The 17,201-nt window shown below is 36.2% G+C and overlaps 2 protein-coding genes across 4 annotated transcripts in view; both read right to left on the minus strand.

Annotated features, from left to right (window-relative positions):
- Positions 1-4,698: 4,698 nt before the first annotated feature.
- LOC139974155 (pyroglutamylated RF-amide peptide receptor-like) lies at positions 4,699-9,327 on the minus strand. Its single transcript, XM_071981098.1, has one exon. It carries the CDS (start codon positions 8,293-8,295, stop codon positions 7,219-7,221), a length of 1,077 nt encoding a protein of 358 aa, XP_071837199.1. The 5' UTR covers positions 8,296-9,327; the 3' UTR covers positions 4,699-7,218.
- Positions 9,328-10,577: 1,250 nt separating this feature from the next.
- Positions 10,578-17,201, minus strand: part of LOC139973914 (exportin-2-like) — a 31,898-nt gene continuing 25,274 nt past the window's right edge. For all 3 annotated transcript variants that reach the window (XM_071980802.1, XM_071980803.1, XM_071980801.1), the window contains 4 exons: positions 16,935-17,016; positions 15,947-16,093; positions 14,046-14,277; positions 10,578-13,404 (listed from right to left, as the gene is read on the minus strand). In XM_071980802.1, the coding sequence (XP_071836903.1) occupies positions 13,315-13,404; positions 14,046-14,277; positions 15,947-16,093; positions 16,935-17,016 (551 nt within the window). In that variant the 3' untranslated portion in view covers positions 10,578-13,314. The remainder of the gene's footprint in view (positions 13,405-14,045; positions 14,278-15,946; positions 16,094-16,934; positions 17,017-17,201) is intronic.

The raw sequence follows: 17,201 nt of genomic DNA on the forward strand, positions 1-17,201 counted from the left end.
CAATTTCATAGCATGATTGACGGGTTGCGATTTTCATTAATTATACATATATATATATATATATATATTACATATATATATATATATATATATATATATATATATATAATACATATATATATATTTATATATATATATATATATTATATATATTATATAAATACATATATTTATATATATATATTTATATATATATATTTTATATAAATATATATATATATATATATATAAATATATATATATATATGTTTTTTTTTAATTTATTTTTAATATATATTTATATATTCCATCACCAGCTTAAAACAAAACCTTTTCTTTGCATACAAAATATACAATAACAACATCTGCTGTCGTATGGCGAACAATATCTTCATAACAATACATGACAGAAAGCTATATATATACGTTACGTTTGTTGCAATCAATTACAATGTTTCCTCGAGAAGGAAAAAGTAAACACCTGCTTCGCATTTCATGCATATTATGAATCAAGGCTAAACTATAATCTAATTATAAACTGTGGGATTGGTAACCAACCAGTCAACAAAATATCTGAAAGGTTTTTACATATAGAATTTGCATTGGCTACAACTAAAAATAGAATAGACATATTCATATTAAGAGTACTGCCTACAGCCTGTGAGGGGCTTTAACAGTTTGTTGTAGTGCCTGTGATCAGTGAATATAGGTGGCGAATATTTAGTCAATATGCATAGACCAAGAAGAAATTTAACAATTTAATATTCACTGTAGCCTATCAATGTCTCGTACTGGTATACGAGTTAGCTTTTAAAGTACCTATTTAGGACAGCAATGTGACTGCAAAATATTTTGCATATGAAAAGTAATGGTTGTCATTTAATATACACCACCAATTATAGGATTCCTGATCCATTTCTAAAAGGTTTTAATTTCCATATTTTTGTTTTATCTCTCTTGCAAATGGTTACTTGTTTATGTTTATTTTACACACCTGTAGTTGAGTCACTACAAGCTTCGTCAGAATCGGGCAATCTTTCAATTTGCATGTCCTCAAGCACAAACTTTCAGCTTATTTATTCAGCTTTGAAAAGTCACTTTTTCGTAACAATATAGAAGATGGTTTTGCAACACGCAAAAAAAAATATTGAAAGACTGTTGGATACATAACTGTTTCCTTTAAGAGCTTCAAGGCTTATGAATTTGAAGTATGATATGTTGGTAAAATGCAAACACTATTGTGCATCAACATCGTATCAGAGCGTCTTGCGTACGGTGAACTGTACTTTGCGTCAAGGAGGTTGGACAGAACTCATCCTCTGATGTAACCACAATAAACATTGTAGGACCAATAAAATCACCTCAGTGATCATCCACGCGCAATTCTGTATTAAACTTGTGAGAATAGTCAAGTATATAACTTAATTTTGTTACCCAGCTATCTTGGTCACAAGTAGTCTTAATAATAGTTCAGAAAATTCTCACCTCTATTCAGCCCATCGTCTTTTATCGCACATTACGTCACGTCCTTGAGTCGCCAATTCAGCCATTTTGTTGTCACTGGTCGCTAAACCATCCGGTGAAAATCGTGACAAAAGTTGAACAGTGCTCAACTTTGCACGACAACTCAAGATCTTTTCGCGCGCGACCGATGTGGTAACAAGATTTCATTAACGCTGCGATCAAGTCGTGCGCGATGTTAAAAGAAATCGTGGACGATTTCGTCGTGTTCGATAATTCCTCACGACAAGAGGAGAAGCAGGAGAAGCCATTGACACATACCGACAAAATAGTACCCGAGAAGTCGGCTAAAAACAAAATCGTCTGCGATTTTGTCGTGTCGTGAAAATGCGCCTTTGCTCTATATCAGGACGAGACTGACTTTTTTACTTTCAAACATGATCCTCCGTCACCATGTGTGGTGTATGCTGATGAGTATGTTTAAGAGATCATTTGCATATAATTTGCATATTTTTAAAATCATATATAAGTATGATCCAATTGAATGACTCTTTTTCTGTGAATTCCAAATCTTTCCTCATTCACAAGACTTTGACCCTTGACCCTCCAATGCACTGCATCAGATAAATATGGAAGTGTGGAAATTGGAAACTGTCAATTGATAGACTTTCCCAAATGAAAAAAAAAAATCTTAAAATTAAGAATTTTTTATCATTCTAATATTTTGGGCTTTAACACAGATGTATTATAAATAGGAATGGGCATTGATGAAAACTATCAGTTGCTACGATCGAAAGGTTAAGCACCATGTGAACAAGGAAGTATTAATGTAGGTATGGGTAAAGAGATCAGTTGACACCTGATTTACCCCCCCCCCTCCCACCCCTCCTCAGACAAATCTTAGTCCACTATCTCACATGCCTTTCTAAAGATACCAACATTTTAACACAAAACCACTTTACACTTCAACAGCTAAAACACTAGGGATGTTGTAGCTCATGTTGAAAACTGCAGAGAGATCTCTAACACCCATTTGTGGATATGAACCAAGTGATTGATAGGATCATTACATTATTTCTATTATTATTTGTCTTTTGTTTTTGGAGGGATGGGGGGGGGGGGGAGGGGATCGGGGTCAAAGTTGTTCAGCTTTAACCAACATAAATAAATCACTAAGTGTGATAAACAGACAATAAAGTACATGCATTGCCCATGGCATGAATATGTCTTCACAAAGTTATGTAACACATTATGTTACACTATATATTCAGAGAATAAATTAGCACAAGATACAATCCACCTACACTTTTATACAGTCCGATTACGCATTTGGATACATACATGACAATGATTCAATAAATCCGAATAATATCGTTCAGTTCTGATATATATATAATCTACAATTACACCTTTCCAATGTCGTAATTTTTTCTCGAAACGTTGTCTATTTCACGATGTATATAAGCAAAATCTAATTCAGAAATGATATCAAAACAATTTGAGTCGTTGCCTCAGCTGTTTACATACAAGTGGCCTTCATGTAATGCGTCTTTTAGTAATGTCAACACGACTCTCTGTATGTAACCAGAGATACAGGTGGTGTTTGTTTTGGTCTTATTCAAACTTGGCGAAAAAGACAACATTTCAAGGAAAAAAAAAGTACATGAATGTGAAGGGGCTTTGTATTAGTGTGTGTGTATGTATATGTATGTATTTTAGATCTTCCTGCAGCAACTCGCGAAGAAGCCATCATTGGCTTATCAAAGCCGCAAGCTTATAGGCTACCTATCAGCAATGAAAGCAATATTTACATCAAAAGCAAAATCGGACTTTAAAAAGATTTTTTTTAAAGAATTTCTGTCAGATATGATCTAAACAAATGCCAATTGTCTCAAACAGACACATCTTATTTAAACTCATTTTGGAAGCTAGAGACCAAAATTTAATAGGTGGTTCAGTGAGCATATTGTTATCTACCTCTCAGTCAGTACAACCACTGAGCTTGACCGGCACAAAAAACAACAATCGGGTGATAATTTTACCAAAGTTTTTATTATTTTCTAAGCACAAGTTAAAGAAATTTTGGTAAAGAATGATAGTGATAGTGTATTCCAATCCAAATCGAATATCATCTATAACGTTCCCAAATTATAGCATTCCTAAAGCAGTGTTCCTGATGGTAACTCTAGCCAGGCTCTATAGAGAGTTCCCAGATATTGAGGAGGGTTTACTCTGAAAAACATAGCTTAGTAAACCTATGTCTATCATTAGAAGTTTTATCATTTGGTCATTGGTAACCATCAGTTTGTTTTAATTTTGTTTTATTTTAGCTAGTAAAGATATGACTATAGTATTCTGAGTTTCATACCATTTATGTTAATAGCTGCCAGTTTCACTGTTTCAGTCTCAGCCGAATTTTCAGCGGTTTTAATTTTAGTAATATTGCTTCTTAGGTTTGAAGGAGGGGAGGGGGAGGGGGGTTCTTTAGTATATCATATAGTGGTGTGTTTAGCGATTGCTTTTTCATTCCATATTTAATAAGATTGTACAGATTACCTTGAATAATCACAAACCACATTTATACAATCTCTTTGTAAGAATACTTACAACTGACACCCGTGTCATTGGTAGGTATATATATAAAGACAAATTAATGCATGCCATAAGTGTTGACTAAATACATTGTGAATTTTGTCGAATTTGCTTAAATAGTATGTTATCAGGAAGTTTGTGATTAATATTCTCTGAAGTTGCGAAACATTTTCTTAAAGTGAATATGTAATTGATATATTTTGTTACGTTTGTGGTTTCAAGTGCTGATTTGTCACTCATATAGTATGTTCCTTAAACACCTGTCATATGATTTCCTTTTTTAATTTATTGGCACATTTAATTCTACCTGAATAAACACAAATAAATCTGTAATTACACACAAAACCGTGGGTGTTTATTTGCAGTGGGTGTTGTACACATACAGATGGAGACTAATTGAACAAATATGTTTTTGTAAATATGCAGAGACATTTTTTAAATAATAAAAAAACATGCAAAGATTACAAATTATGTCGTCTTAATCAATCCACCCCCCCCCCCTCAGGTGTCCTGACAAATCCTTTTCTATAGGTTCAAGAAATATCACTCAAGATAGATTCTGGGCAGCAAAACCAAATAACTTGATCCACTCTGAACCAGATACAGGTGTCTCCTTACACTAAGACTGGTACCACGTGATCATGACGTGGTTTCGTCAAGAGTCCCTTGGAATTAAGGGAACTGGATACTAGACACGACCTCTGTTAAACCCTCTTATCGGTCTTCTTCCATTGGGGAGATATATACAGATCATAGATACTTGATAAACATATATAACTATATCTTTCCTCCAAAACACAATTTAAATCAAGATCGTTTGGTTTAATGCCCTTTTCCAACATATTGGCATGCATGCAGAAAATGGCTAAAACCAATGTTTAGATATATTGACCTTTGAACTCTGATCTTTGCCATACGACAATATCAATCACACAGGCACGAGTTTACATGGTCAGGCACCTTCCCTTCAAGTTTGAACTTGATTGGACTTACGGTCTAGGAGGAGTTCACGATACTCCCCCCCCCCCACACAAACAAATTTAGACCAATTTACCTTTGAACTCAATTGACCTTTGCCCCAACCCTAAACACCTTAATATGTCTTATTTTAAATTTGTCTCAACATTCTCTACACATTGCGTGGTTTAATGACTTTTACCGACTTGTTGGCATGCAGAAAAAGGCTAAAATCCAATATTTAGATTTGTTTGCCCTTTTACCTTTGACATATGACGTTATCAATTTTGCAGGCATGAGTTTATATAGTCAGGCATCTTCCGACCAAGTTTAACTTGATTGGCCTCACAGCCTTGAAGGATTTCTCGACACACTTTTTCTCACAATGAAGACAATTTTTTAAATTAAATACACGAACGTTACACCCGGCGCATCATTTCTTTAGAATAATAAATAACAAGGTTGCCTTCGTTTCAAGTTTTGCATTTCATACAGGGACTTACGAATTGTTATGCATACTGCAAAAACAACAGGAAACAGTTTAATCGAATGCGTGACTTAGCAAAATGTGACAATTTGATCACTTAACGTTTTATTCCACCCGATTTCTCGTGGCTTTATATAATATAGAGAAAACTTGAGATCGGAAAAAGTTGTGGGCTGTGACAGAAAATTACTCGGTCTCTATCGTTATGTTCAAAATTAGCCATTAAATAACGTGAAATTACCAACATTGATAGGTTCTATTTCTATGGAAAGAGGAAACTATTCAGCGGGGTTTTCCATGATGATTTTCCATGACGATTTTCCATGATGATTTTCCAGGACGATTTTCCATGACGGTATTCCATGATGATTTTCCATGATGATTTTCCATGACGATTTAGATTTTCCATTTTCAGTGCAGTTATAAAGTCAATCAACAGTGAAAATCAAATGTACAAACTAATAACACAAGACAACCCTTGTCCGTACGAAATTACCAAATCCATGAACGCCTTTTACACCTCGTTTTCACCACGTTCACTATACCCAATTTGGCGCGCGTTGATCAAACTTTGAGAGAGGAGTACTGCATTTAAGCCTTGTTAGCATTTGCACAAAGAGCACCAGGATCCTGTTTTGAGAACGAAAGGTGGATCAACGACGAACAGAAAACATTTAATCGATCACGAGCAGGTCACGATGGTCGTTGACAATTCACTGCGAGGGCGGTTGTTTTATATGTTCGTGTAGCATTTCTGAGCCCGTGTATGCGTAGATTCTGCTGAGTTTACTCAGCGACGCGACTTATGAGTCGCCCTACATAAAACTAGGAACATGCTACGGCTGTTATATTTTCCTCCAATCACAGGAACGAATCGCGCATAAAGCGTGATGAATTGTACAGATCGACTCAGAGCATTTGGCAACGAAAACGTGACCGATACGCCTTAACAAAGACTAGTATTTGCAGAATGACCAGAAATTTCAGGTTGCTTGATCCCCAGTCAGCCACACTAGAATTTGGATTGCCCTTGCGGGCTATATATACGGATCGCCCCCCCCCCCCTCGAGAGGGTGACCACGATTGTGGGACCGGTCTGATCCTTCGTAGACACGAGCGTCGATCCACACTCGACTCACCATCTTGATCGCGGTGGCGGTGTCGGCTGGCTCCTCCTTCTCAAATGTGAACATGGCTTTTGTTTCTGAATTTTCAAATAAATGCCATCTTTTTACCTCAAATCCCCTTGAAAATGCGGTAAACATCGCATTCAGACGTGTACCTAGAAAATCTCTCACCAAATTTTAATCCCACGATACTAAAGTAAGAACCGAAAGCGTGCACTTGAATCGCCGCTGATTTAAATTTTCCTGACATTCCTGCCTCCCGATCACAACTCACTGGTCATTCAGATACGGCTTGTGAGGTGAACATCTTGTAACAAATCTTCATGATCAGGTTATCTTAAACCAAACCAAATAACTGATGTAATTTGTTATCATGTACATATTTTTTTTTCTCCGTGAAGTCAATCGATGCGTCGTTTAGGTAACAAGTCTCTTTTAAGTTTGTCACTATTGATTCTCGCCAGAAAGATAATATTCACAAATCTTTAAAACTAACCAATTTACCGAAATCAATTTAATCGTACTTGATTTTATCTTAATTTTCATTATTATATTGGTTTTTGTTACAAATTTCGTCGTTTTCAAACATTTCTGACAAATGTAAGGTCCCCGTGTTTATGGCCGTAAATTTGTTGTATTAGTAACCGAATCCATATTGATTTGCGTTTTTTTAGCAAAACAAAACACCACCTTCAGTCCTTCTTGGAATCTTCTGTACTTAAAAGTATAGATAAGTGGGTTTATCCACATATTACAAAACGCGAGCGAAACACCAAGAGTATAGACAACACCGTTGAAATCCAGATCATAAAGGCTCAAATTGTACAGTAGGAAAATGACTTGATTTGGCGTCCAACAGATTATGTAAACGAATGCTACAAGAAACAGAGTTTTGATGACGTTGCTTCGTACCCTTTGTCTCAGATCTGGAAGTTGGTCCTGCTTTGGTTGGCGGTTTGGCCCTCTGTTGACCTCTCCGTTCCCATCTTGTTGTACGTCTCTCTGTTGTCCGTTCTTGGTAGCGGATGTGTCCACTCCAATTTTGTTCCTTAACTTCTTGACTATTCCGGTATAAACCAAAATCATGACAGCGATGGGTAAAATATGCTCGACTTCAAACACGATTATCCCGACTAACGCCTGTATCCATGGACTCCTCCAATCGGGATAGCAAGCGCCATCAACCAATCGATGTACCGCAGGCCAGAACAGTTCGAAAATGAGACCAAACACCCATGGAAAGATCGCGACGATGGTGGCGGAGATCCATGTGACACGTTTACGGTACAAAATAGGCTTGACAACCGCGATGTATCGCTCAAGAGTGATGAAGACTAAGTTGGTCGTGGAGGAAACCAGCAGAGCCCAATAGATGTAATCCGAGGACCAAAAGAGGCAAACGAAGACACCACGCCCTCGGCTCAACTTTGTAAAATCTGTTTGCTCGTTTCTGAACTTGCTTATCAAGATGAAGATGGATGAGACTAGATCTATAAGAGACTGGTTTCCAATGAAGAGGTTCGTAATGGTCCTCAGTGAACGGACACGAATAAATACAAATAGCACTAAACCATTACCGAACAGGCCGATCAGACCGAATACCAAATACACGATACGGAGAACATCCGCCGCGGACCATTCCTGCTCCGAGACCACAAGGGTAGGCATCACTGTTACGCTAGAAGACTCCATTGCAAATATATCCTCCTTTCGAAATCAAACTGTCTTCAAAGACTTACAATCATGCAATAAAAATGTCTTAAAGTTTCTACAAATCCATCCGTGGACAAAAAAGTAATTAAGCAACGAGGAAATATCGTTTTCCGAAATTTACAACAAATCCGAGCGAACAAAACTACCCTCAATCAGATAAATAGGTAGAAAAAAGAAAAAGAAAATATATAAATAAAACAACTCCGTAGGTGAGGTAATTAGTCCGCTCGGATTTTGGGTGGTTAATTACATCACATTTTTTCATCATACGGAAGTGCGCTGTGGAGTTCACTTCTTTCCTGTTTGTAAAAACGAAAATTGATAGGATTTTACGTAGATTGGAGTATATTGTACATCCTATCTTCAGGTCATGATTAATAATTGATGACGAACTCTGAACAGGTTTATGATATTCGTCCTTTCTTTCATAAGCCTCTCTCTCTTTTTCTCGCTTTGTAAAAGTAGTTCACAATAGAGTAAGAAGCAGAATGCGAAGTAAAGCAGTTTAATCTACTTGATTACTAAAAAGCGAGAAAACTTGGCATTTGGAACACGAAACGCTATTATTATATTTTATTATATAATTTCATAGAATTTTAACAAAAGTCAAAAAGTATTTTCACGATGAGAGCCACGTGAGTTTCCAGAACAATACTGGTAAAAATGATGTCATTGTATACAAGCAGTAAAGATATTGATTATATACTGTAGTAAAGTAAAATATCAATGCTTATTCGTCCCAAAGGAACATCTAAAGAAGGAAAATTTCCTCCGATTGAAACTTTCGTGCCGTTACCAGTGTCTATAAGACATAAAACGAAAACGTTTCTTCTGTTGCGACGCGCGACCTCGTTCAAGTGTATGGTTGATCTGATTGGCAGAGCAGAGTTTCTTACTTCCTTATAAGAATAGTAAATGGCATGCACATGTCAATTACATATTCACCGCAATATGTTGTGTAAACATTATCAAGATCATTTTTCCCATATATATAATATATATATATAATTATATATATATATATATATATATATACATATATATATACATATATATATATCAATTATATATATATCAATTATATATATATATATATATATATATATATATATATATATATATATATATATGTATATATATATATGTATATATATATAAATGAAAATCGTAATGAGTTGGGAAAGAACAGTGAAAAAACTTTCAACCTTCACCGGGAGGCTACACACACACACATATATATATATATATATGTGTGTGTGTGTTTGAGTGTAGCAAGTAGTATGACAGATACATAATATATTTATATATAGGGATACATAGGGTACGGTATGAATGGTTATAAAGCTAGAACACGTGTTGTAGTTAAACATGAGACAGATTAACAAAATCACACACTACAGATTAAATTAAGATATGAGTGGGGAAGGGGTGGGGTGTTATCTTAAACACTTCGCATGCATAATATATCCTTTTGCAAAAAAGGAATATTTTCGGGCGTGCTCTGGATAATTTGTTGTTGCATAAGATTGCCCTTTCAATATCAAAATTCTCATCCTTGGAGATTAATCGCCCACGTACGTTGAAGGGAATGATAACACATAACTCGTCTGAAGATAAAGCACGCATAAGTAAATTAATTATGTCTTCTCATCTAATTTATTTATGGAATAAAATGAATCAAGTCGGTACTCCGTATGTTATGATGCTTTGACATTTCTCTATACCGGTGCTGTTGCCAAGTAGGATAAATGTGGCAATTAAAGCAGTGAGGCTTAGCAATCGATCCCCGGCTGGGTCATATATAGAAGAGAGTATTTTGCAATAACATCATGAAATGTCATCAATATTTTAAATTTATGATGCACAAGGAAACGTGTTGTATGCCTAGATTATTTGCATGATTTGGCAATTGTTCATCTTGAAACAGCAAAAACATTGAAAATAACATATCTTTTAAGCTACATTTCAGTGGTACTGTAGTTTAGCTGAACTGTAGTTTAGCTGCGTGAAAGCCATTGCTGAGGAAATGACAGGGTAGGGGACATGGTCCTTGCAGATCCTCCCTTTCTGTTCAGGGAAGTAAATCACCCCCCCCCCCCACCGGACCTCGGTGGCACCGGTGATGGGGTTTCCTTTCAAGTCGCTTAGGACGACCAAACTTCTTTCCACCAGAACTTTCAGGCTGCACAACATAGCTTCCCAGGAAGATTTTCGATGCCGCCGTTGATTGATATAATTGATCAAAAAGAACAGTCAATAAAGTATCACAATACACAGAGGTCCAGTATACTTATTTTACAAGCCCCTGGTGAAATAATGCAACACAAAACAATATCAAATCAATTAAAAAAAATTACTTTTGAAATTTTCTGGTTTATTTGATACTGTGTCAAGTTGTACTTGACTCATAAACATTTTCCTCGTCTTTTAAGGTCAACTTTGCCCGACAACGTTTTGACGTACACAGGCGTGCTATTTGTTTATTTACACGACAGAATCGTTATCCTCTGTCTGATTATTAGATTACTGAAAACAATTACTCATTTGTTTTGACAGATTACTACATCACAAAACTGGTCATGCAGAGTTATGTGAGGGGCTATAAAGAAAAACAAATAGGAGCAAGGCCAGATTATCTTGTTACAAAATAGGTTGTCAAAACACAACTTTGAAGGTGTGTTAGATTGTTATACAATCTCACACAAGCTGCATAACCTACTGAGGGGGTGGGGGAGGGGGGGGGGGGGGTGGGGTATGGTTTTGAACTCATCTCACCTCATCTTAAAGCAGCATTTTGCGTCCTTTTCTATGATTTTTCTCAACCTCACTGACTCCACTATGCCATAACGACATACATAACTAGCATATCCATTTAAATCTACTTCAAATGGTGGCATAAAAGTCGAAAAATTTGCAACTTTCAACTTTGTTTTTCTCCAAGATATTTTCCGTTGGGATCCCAATAAACCTCGCCCATAATATGAATATTTAAACAGTACGAACGTCATTGACCAAAACGTAATACAGTACCATGCTTGATTTGTGTACAGTCTATATGGCAGTTGTAACAGGGAGTTTCGTAACAACTCCCTGGTTGTACCAACGCAGTCTTGAATCTATTTTTAGCAACGGCTCATAACTAAACCAACATCTCTGATTGGTTGAATTCAAACTAGTGGGTTTGGGGGAACTGTATGCAATTAATTTTTAATTTTGGAATTTGTCGTGGACACTTTTTCATTATCTGCAAATATCCTTAATTACTCGCCAATTAACGTTGTTGGCAGGGAGAAACTTGGCTAATATCTTAGTTTGCTGTTTTGTGTGGTTTTGTAATTGATATATGTAAAATATGTCAAAAAAGTAGAAAACGGCGACCATACACAAAATGCTGTTTTAATATAGGATGGGCATACAAAATATAGCTATATGTACACTACAAGATATATTTCATACAGTTTGCAAGAGAACATAATAGCTTGCTTAGCTCTATTCCCTACCCTGTCCTACCATGATATAATCTCTAGTTACATACTATTGACAATCAGTAAAACCAGTGGAATAACTTGAAGCAACAGGCGTACCCCCCTCTCCCAATGGACAAGTAGGGGGGGGTTGCTCTTTTGTATTTCTGCTACTCATGTGACAGCTGACCAGAAATGGCTACATCTACATGCTAGATAGCAGACAACTAGATAATTATTTCACAGTTGTAAAAGTAACATCCCTACTACAACTGGAGCAGCTAGGGAGAATACACTGCCATCATAAGGTGTAACCTGTACATGTTAGTTTCTTACTTTCATGGTTAAATTGCTTATCTCATTAATTGTATCCTTACACTCACTTCTCCTTAGTGTCTCATAGCTTAGGGCACTGATGCCATAGAAATGATGATAATTCAGATAATATATTGAAAATTTAGATTTGGCGTGTAGGCTCTCATTGGTTGAAAAAAAGAAGAAAATCATAAAAGTTGTTAATCGTTATTAAGCTCTTTGTTTGCAACAAAGCACCTGCTCACCCCCACCCCTCCCCTCCTTCTCTTAAACCCCAAACAAAGGCAAACATTATATCATTTATACAGCATTTCATTCTACAAAACTCACATTAGATTTTTGCCTTTGAAGAAGATCCTGCTAGGATCGAAACGTCAGGCCAACTTACTTTTACACATTCTATTACACAGGCTCTCTAGAGGATAAGCAGTTTGCTAACAGTTTTATTTTACTTTAACATTAGATTACAACGTTGATGATAAGAAGAAGACGAAATAAGCATATAATACATGGTCTCTCTCTCTCTAACTTACATTGAATTTTTAATTTTTAATTCTGTATTCACAAACTCGGTTTCATCAAATGTCACAGATTAATCTACTGACAACAATCAGCGCCGGACCTTTGACCACGATCATCAGGTACAAGCTAAACTTTGACCTCAGTAACTCAGGATAGATCCTGAGCCTTATTACTGAAAAACAACATTTTCTGTTTAAGACAACAAATGAAAGGACCATTTGTCCTCTTAATTTTGCAACTAACTCCAGTACCTTGCTTAAGGTTCAACCTGGGAAAACAACTCAGTTTCATTTGATACAAACCAGAAAGTATTAGCGAAGGAATTTCAAGAAAAAAAAAATTGGCTTTTCCCATGTTCTCCCCAAAGTATGCACTTTTGCAAAATATTCCACTTTGGACAATGCTGCCCTCTAGATGAATGTCAAAAATCGATTTTCATTTCTCTTCCTCTGTGTTTGCATGAGGGGGTAAATATCTCCATGGTTACCTTTAAAGATAACCTTTCACATATTACATGAGGGCTAAATATCTCCACAGCAATCTTCCAAGAAAACCTTTCACAAATATGCTATATTAGAGAATATAATTCAGGCTAGAATACATGTTGTAAAAGGACCCTGCAAACTTGTGGAACTGATCCATAGTATTTTCTTCTTGAAGCTGCATGCATATTTCCGTTTTTGCAGGTTTATTATCTTCACGCTAGCTGTACCCCCGCTGCTTGTAAGTAACCCTGAAGGAATTGCGCTGCTTTCGGGTCGAGTTTGCTGCTGATTAAAGGTGCAATCTGCGAAAGATACAAGAGTTTTTTGTTGTCACGCATTAAATCAAGAAATTACCAAGAGAGAGACATCATACACAACCAGGGATGGAAACAACGATGTTTCCTCTTATGCAGCCAATAACAGTTTTCTGATAACCTGCAATTTTGATCAAAAACAAGAACATGTTCTAAGGCTCCTTTAAGGCAGCATTCTATATTTGACTATTTTGTACTGTTTACAGGGGTACCAAAAATTGGAAACCGGTACCCGAGCCTGTTACCTATCGGGTATCCAGGTACCCAGAATTTTGTCTATTTACCTTCTGGTATAGCTATTTTCAATTAATTGCAAATTGAATGCTATAATATATCAAGTATATTTTTCTCTGACAAAAATGTTTCCATGTTCATACATGTTTGTTAATTTCAATTTGCATATATTTCTTTCAATTAACCTGTTATTTTAAAAATTTGTAGCTTTCGAAACATTTTTAAACTTCTTAAAAAGTAAAAGAAAAGGAACATGCACATTCAATAAACAAATTTAAAGGATTCGGGTAGCAAATAAGGAACCGGGAAGTAGAGCGTCGGGTGGGTACCCGATAACCCATGCTAACACTGCTATTTTTGCAGCTCAAGAAAAAGCAAAAATTGGCAAGTTTTACCTGACCAGGTTGTGAAGCCGAAAGTTTCTGTAGTGACTGCGCCAGGTAAACTTTTGCGTCTGGCACCGCCCCCTTGAAGGGGTCGGTTTCGTGCTTTCCGGCAAAAGCCAGCTTAGAGTAAGCAGTCTGGTAGCCTTCGATGTCTTCAATCTCGATGAAGTGTTCGTCGTCTGGGAGACTGTCGTCCTCTGGGAGCTCAAAGAGGCCGATCAGAGCCTGCAGGAAAGGAACCCTGAAATGATACAATATAACAGATACGGAATCAATAAACATCCATCCATCCATCATCAATCATAAAACTGATGGATTGTAAAATGGTTAACTTCTCCTATTGTAATTTGTGGAGAGGGTAAGTTGGAGAGGGGGGGGGGGGGAGAGGAAGCCCTGTGTTAAATTCCATTCTGGGATATATTTAAAATCCACCTCTGGATTTTGTTCTTCAATCATCTTTTTGATAATTCTTGGGGAAGTAAGAGTCCAACCATAGATGAGGGGGGCAGATGGGTGGGAGGGAGGGAGAGAGGAGTGAGAACAGTCATGGTGTGATGGTGTAAGAAATTGGAAGATTGTGCACACTTTAGAGAATGCCAAGATTTTCCTTACTGAGAAGTATTTCTCACGTTTTATGCTTGGCTCTGTTCCTTTTTGAATTAAAAGTGAAGGATCCTTTAAATCACTTGCTAACTTTCTGTGCCATTAAATGATCAGATCCCTAGAACGCCATGTCTCACCACATTATTTACCTCCGAGGGTTTAAAAAAAAATTAAACTTGAGGCGCAACTGGTACTTAAACTATAAAGTTTTCTCTTCTTGTGAAGTTTTGATGATCAAGCATTATTGGTCAATCTACTAATTTTCCATTGATTCTTTTCTGACCAGAATGGAGACCATGACTTTGATTATAAACCCTAAATATGGTAGCCTGTAAAATATTCTAATTTATTCACGAATGAAAATCTGACAGAATGTTAAAAAAAAATCAGTCGTATCCCTCACATTCAAACATCAAATTGTATTTGACTTATAATATAACATGCCTTGAACTCATCCAGTTATCAAATTTTAGAAGATTTCATTAAATTCATTTTTAATTGGCAAAGTAAATTATAGCACATTTATATAGAATGACCACATAATACATTTGCATATGTCATTAGCTCAATTATTACAAAAAAAGAAGATTTCTTTGGAAACCTCATTTCAATACCTTTCCAACAATGCATACGTTCCTATTGCCACAAGTGCCTGGATTTTGACTAATTAAAATTTATAAATAATTTCCCCAAGGACCTTTGTATATATAATGTACAGTAAGGGTTAATTATGTCTACAAAATTGCATATTGAGTTCCCACACCTTAAAATACATGTAGACTGCCCGTATCCTCAACAGCGTTGGAGACTTCAGAGAAGGAGAATTTTTTTTGGGTTTAGATAAGTCATATTTGGAGAAATTTTTCAACTTTGGAGAGCAGGTCACTGTCATTGTCTATTTTCGTCTTTTACAATTTTCTTTTAATATATTTATCCTTTAAATAGCAGGTTTCATAGTGATGTCTACTCCTCATTCCAGCTTCCATTAAAAATTGCATTATGTTTAATTCTTTATGAACTCTAATAACAGGTGTATGACAAATGCTTCCTCCCCTCCCCCCCACCCCTGCCCCCAACTTCATATCGACGACAGGGTATGGATGAGTTCAACAGACATCTTAGAACTTTGAATAAAAATTTGGGATTTGTGATAACGACAGTCTCTATGTTTTGACTTTGGTATTCGCTTCTGAAACTGTCGACTTCTGGTAGTGGGGCATATCTGATTGGAGACTGAGCATCTTATATTCCTCAATGTCATCAAAGCTTATTACTTCTTGGTATTATTATTGATGTTACTCTCTTACCAAAACTGTTTGTAATCTGGACTCAACATGGCCGGACATTCTGTTAATAGCTTTGTCATCCCTATGGCACAAATCTTCTTCTCCAAATTACCGGAGACTTTCTGAACGTCGGCTATGTAGAGCTTCTCCAACACCATTGCAAATAATCTGAGAAAATTTAAAAAAGGAAAAATAATTGTTAAGCATAATAATTATTGAAAGAGGATCTGATAGTGATAATCTGCTGGAAAGAAATTACAATGATATTAAAAAAAATTGATATCAAGTTCCAACATCAACATATTAAAAATCGATTTTGTAGGTTTTGCTGCAAAAAAACTCAACCCTTGAAAATACAAAACTTTGCATTTTTCAGTAAGTTACTTCACCATGATACTGAAAAAGCATTCCAAATAAATCGGGTTTCGACTGAAGAAAACTTTCCCAGACTGTACCAAACAGTTTTTTTCGAAATTGTCACCGGCAGTTTGACGAACGTTCCCTTTTGTACTTTCTACTGGTTTAGAACTGGCAACACTTTATGACCAGGATGGTTAATATGTGTTAAATATTTCCGACTGTCTTAGGTTTTGGTTTCAGACATAATGACTATTGCTTGCAACTGACAAACAAAAAATATTCAAAATAAAATATTCAAAATAAAATATTCAAAATAAAATATTCAAAACAAAATATTGACGAGATAAACCGACTAAATCATGTGAAATGTCGAATGCGGTCTTAGCGTTCCTTATTAACATTAACAGGATACCAAAAAGCCTGCAAGTTGATTTAATAAGAACACATTACATAAAAGAGAAAGAAAGAAAATGTTTAGTGGTTGCTGTTAAAGATTGCAAAATGACTGACTTAAGCAGAGCCAAGCCGAGTTAAGAGAGGCTCATCTATGTAAAGGCTCACAATAAGAAGCATCACCTCTGAGATTGCAGTTTTCTCTCTCGATCGAGTGCGGACAATAACACTTGTTTGTTTTATTAAAGCTACTTACTTGGTTTGGATACTGTCCACGACTTCCACCAGAGCAGAACCACCGTTTTTGGCAGCATACAAGCTCATAAAGACCAGGCACTCTGATGATGAGAGATAAAGATGACCATAATGAGTGGGTGATAGAATGCTCAGGGATGTAAGTGCAGCCAAAAAAAAAAACCGGAAAAATATTCGGAGACCCCAGGTGAATGCCGTCCTAACACATCCTACTCCTAGCTCTGACTACTTACACACTATCGTTACTGTATGTTAGGCTAGCTTAGAA

Source organism: Apostichopus japonicus, chromosome 9, assembly GCF_037975245.1.
Source record: "Apostichopus japonicus isolate 1M-3 chromosome 9, ASM3797524v1, whole genome shotgun sequence".
NCBI lineage: Eukaryota > Metazoa > Echinodermata > Holothuroidea > Aspidochirotida > Stichopodidae > Apostichopus > Apostichopus japonicus.

Excerpts from the sequence above, each read along its gene's own strand:
- LOC139974155 (XM_071981098.1), bottom strand. The coding sequence starts at position 8,295 with ATGGAGTCTTCTAGCGTAACAGTGATGCCTACCCTTGTGGTCTCGGAG.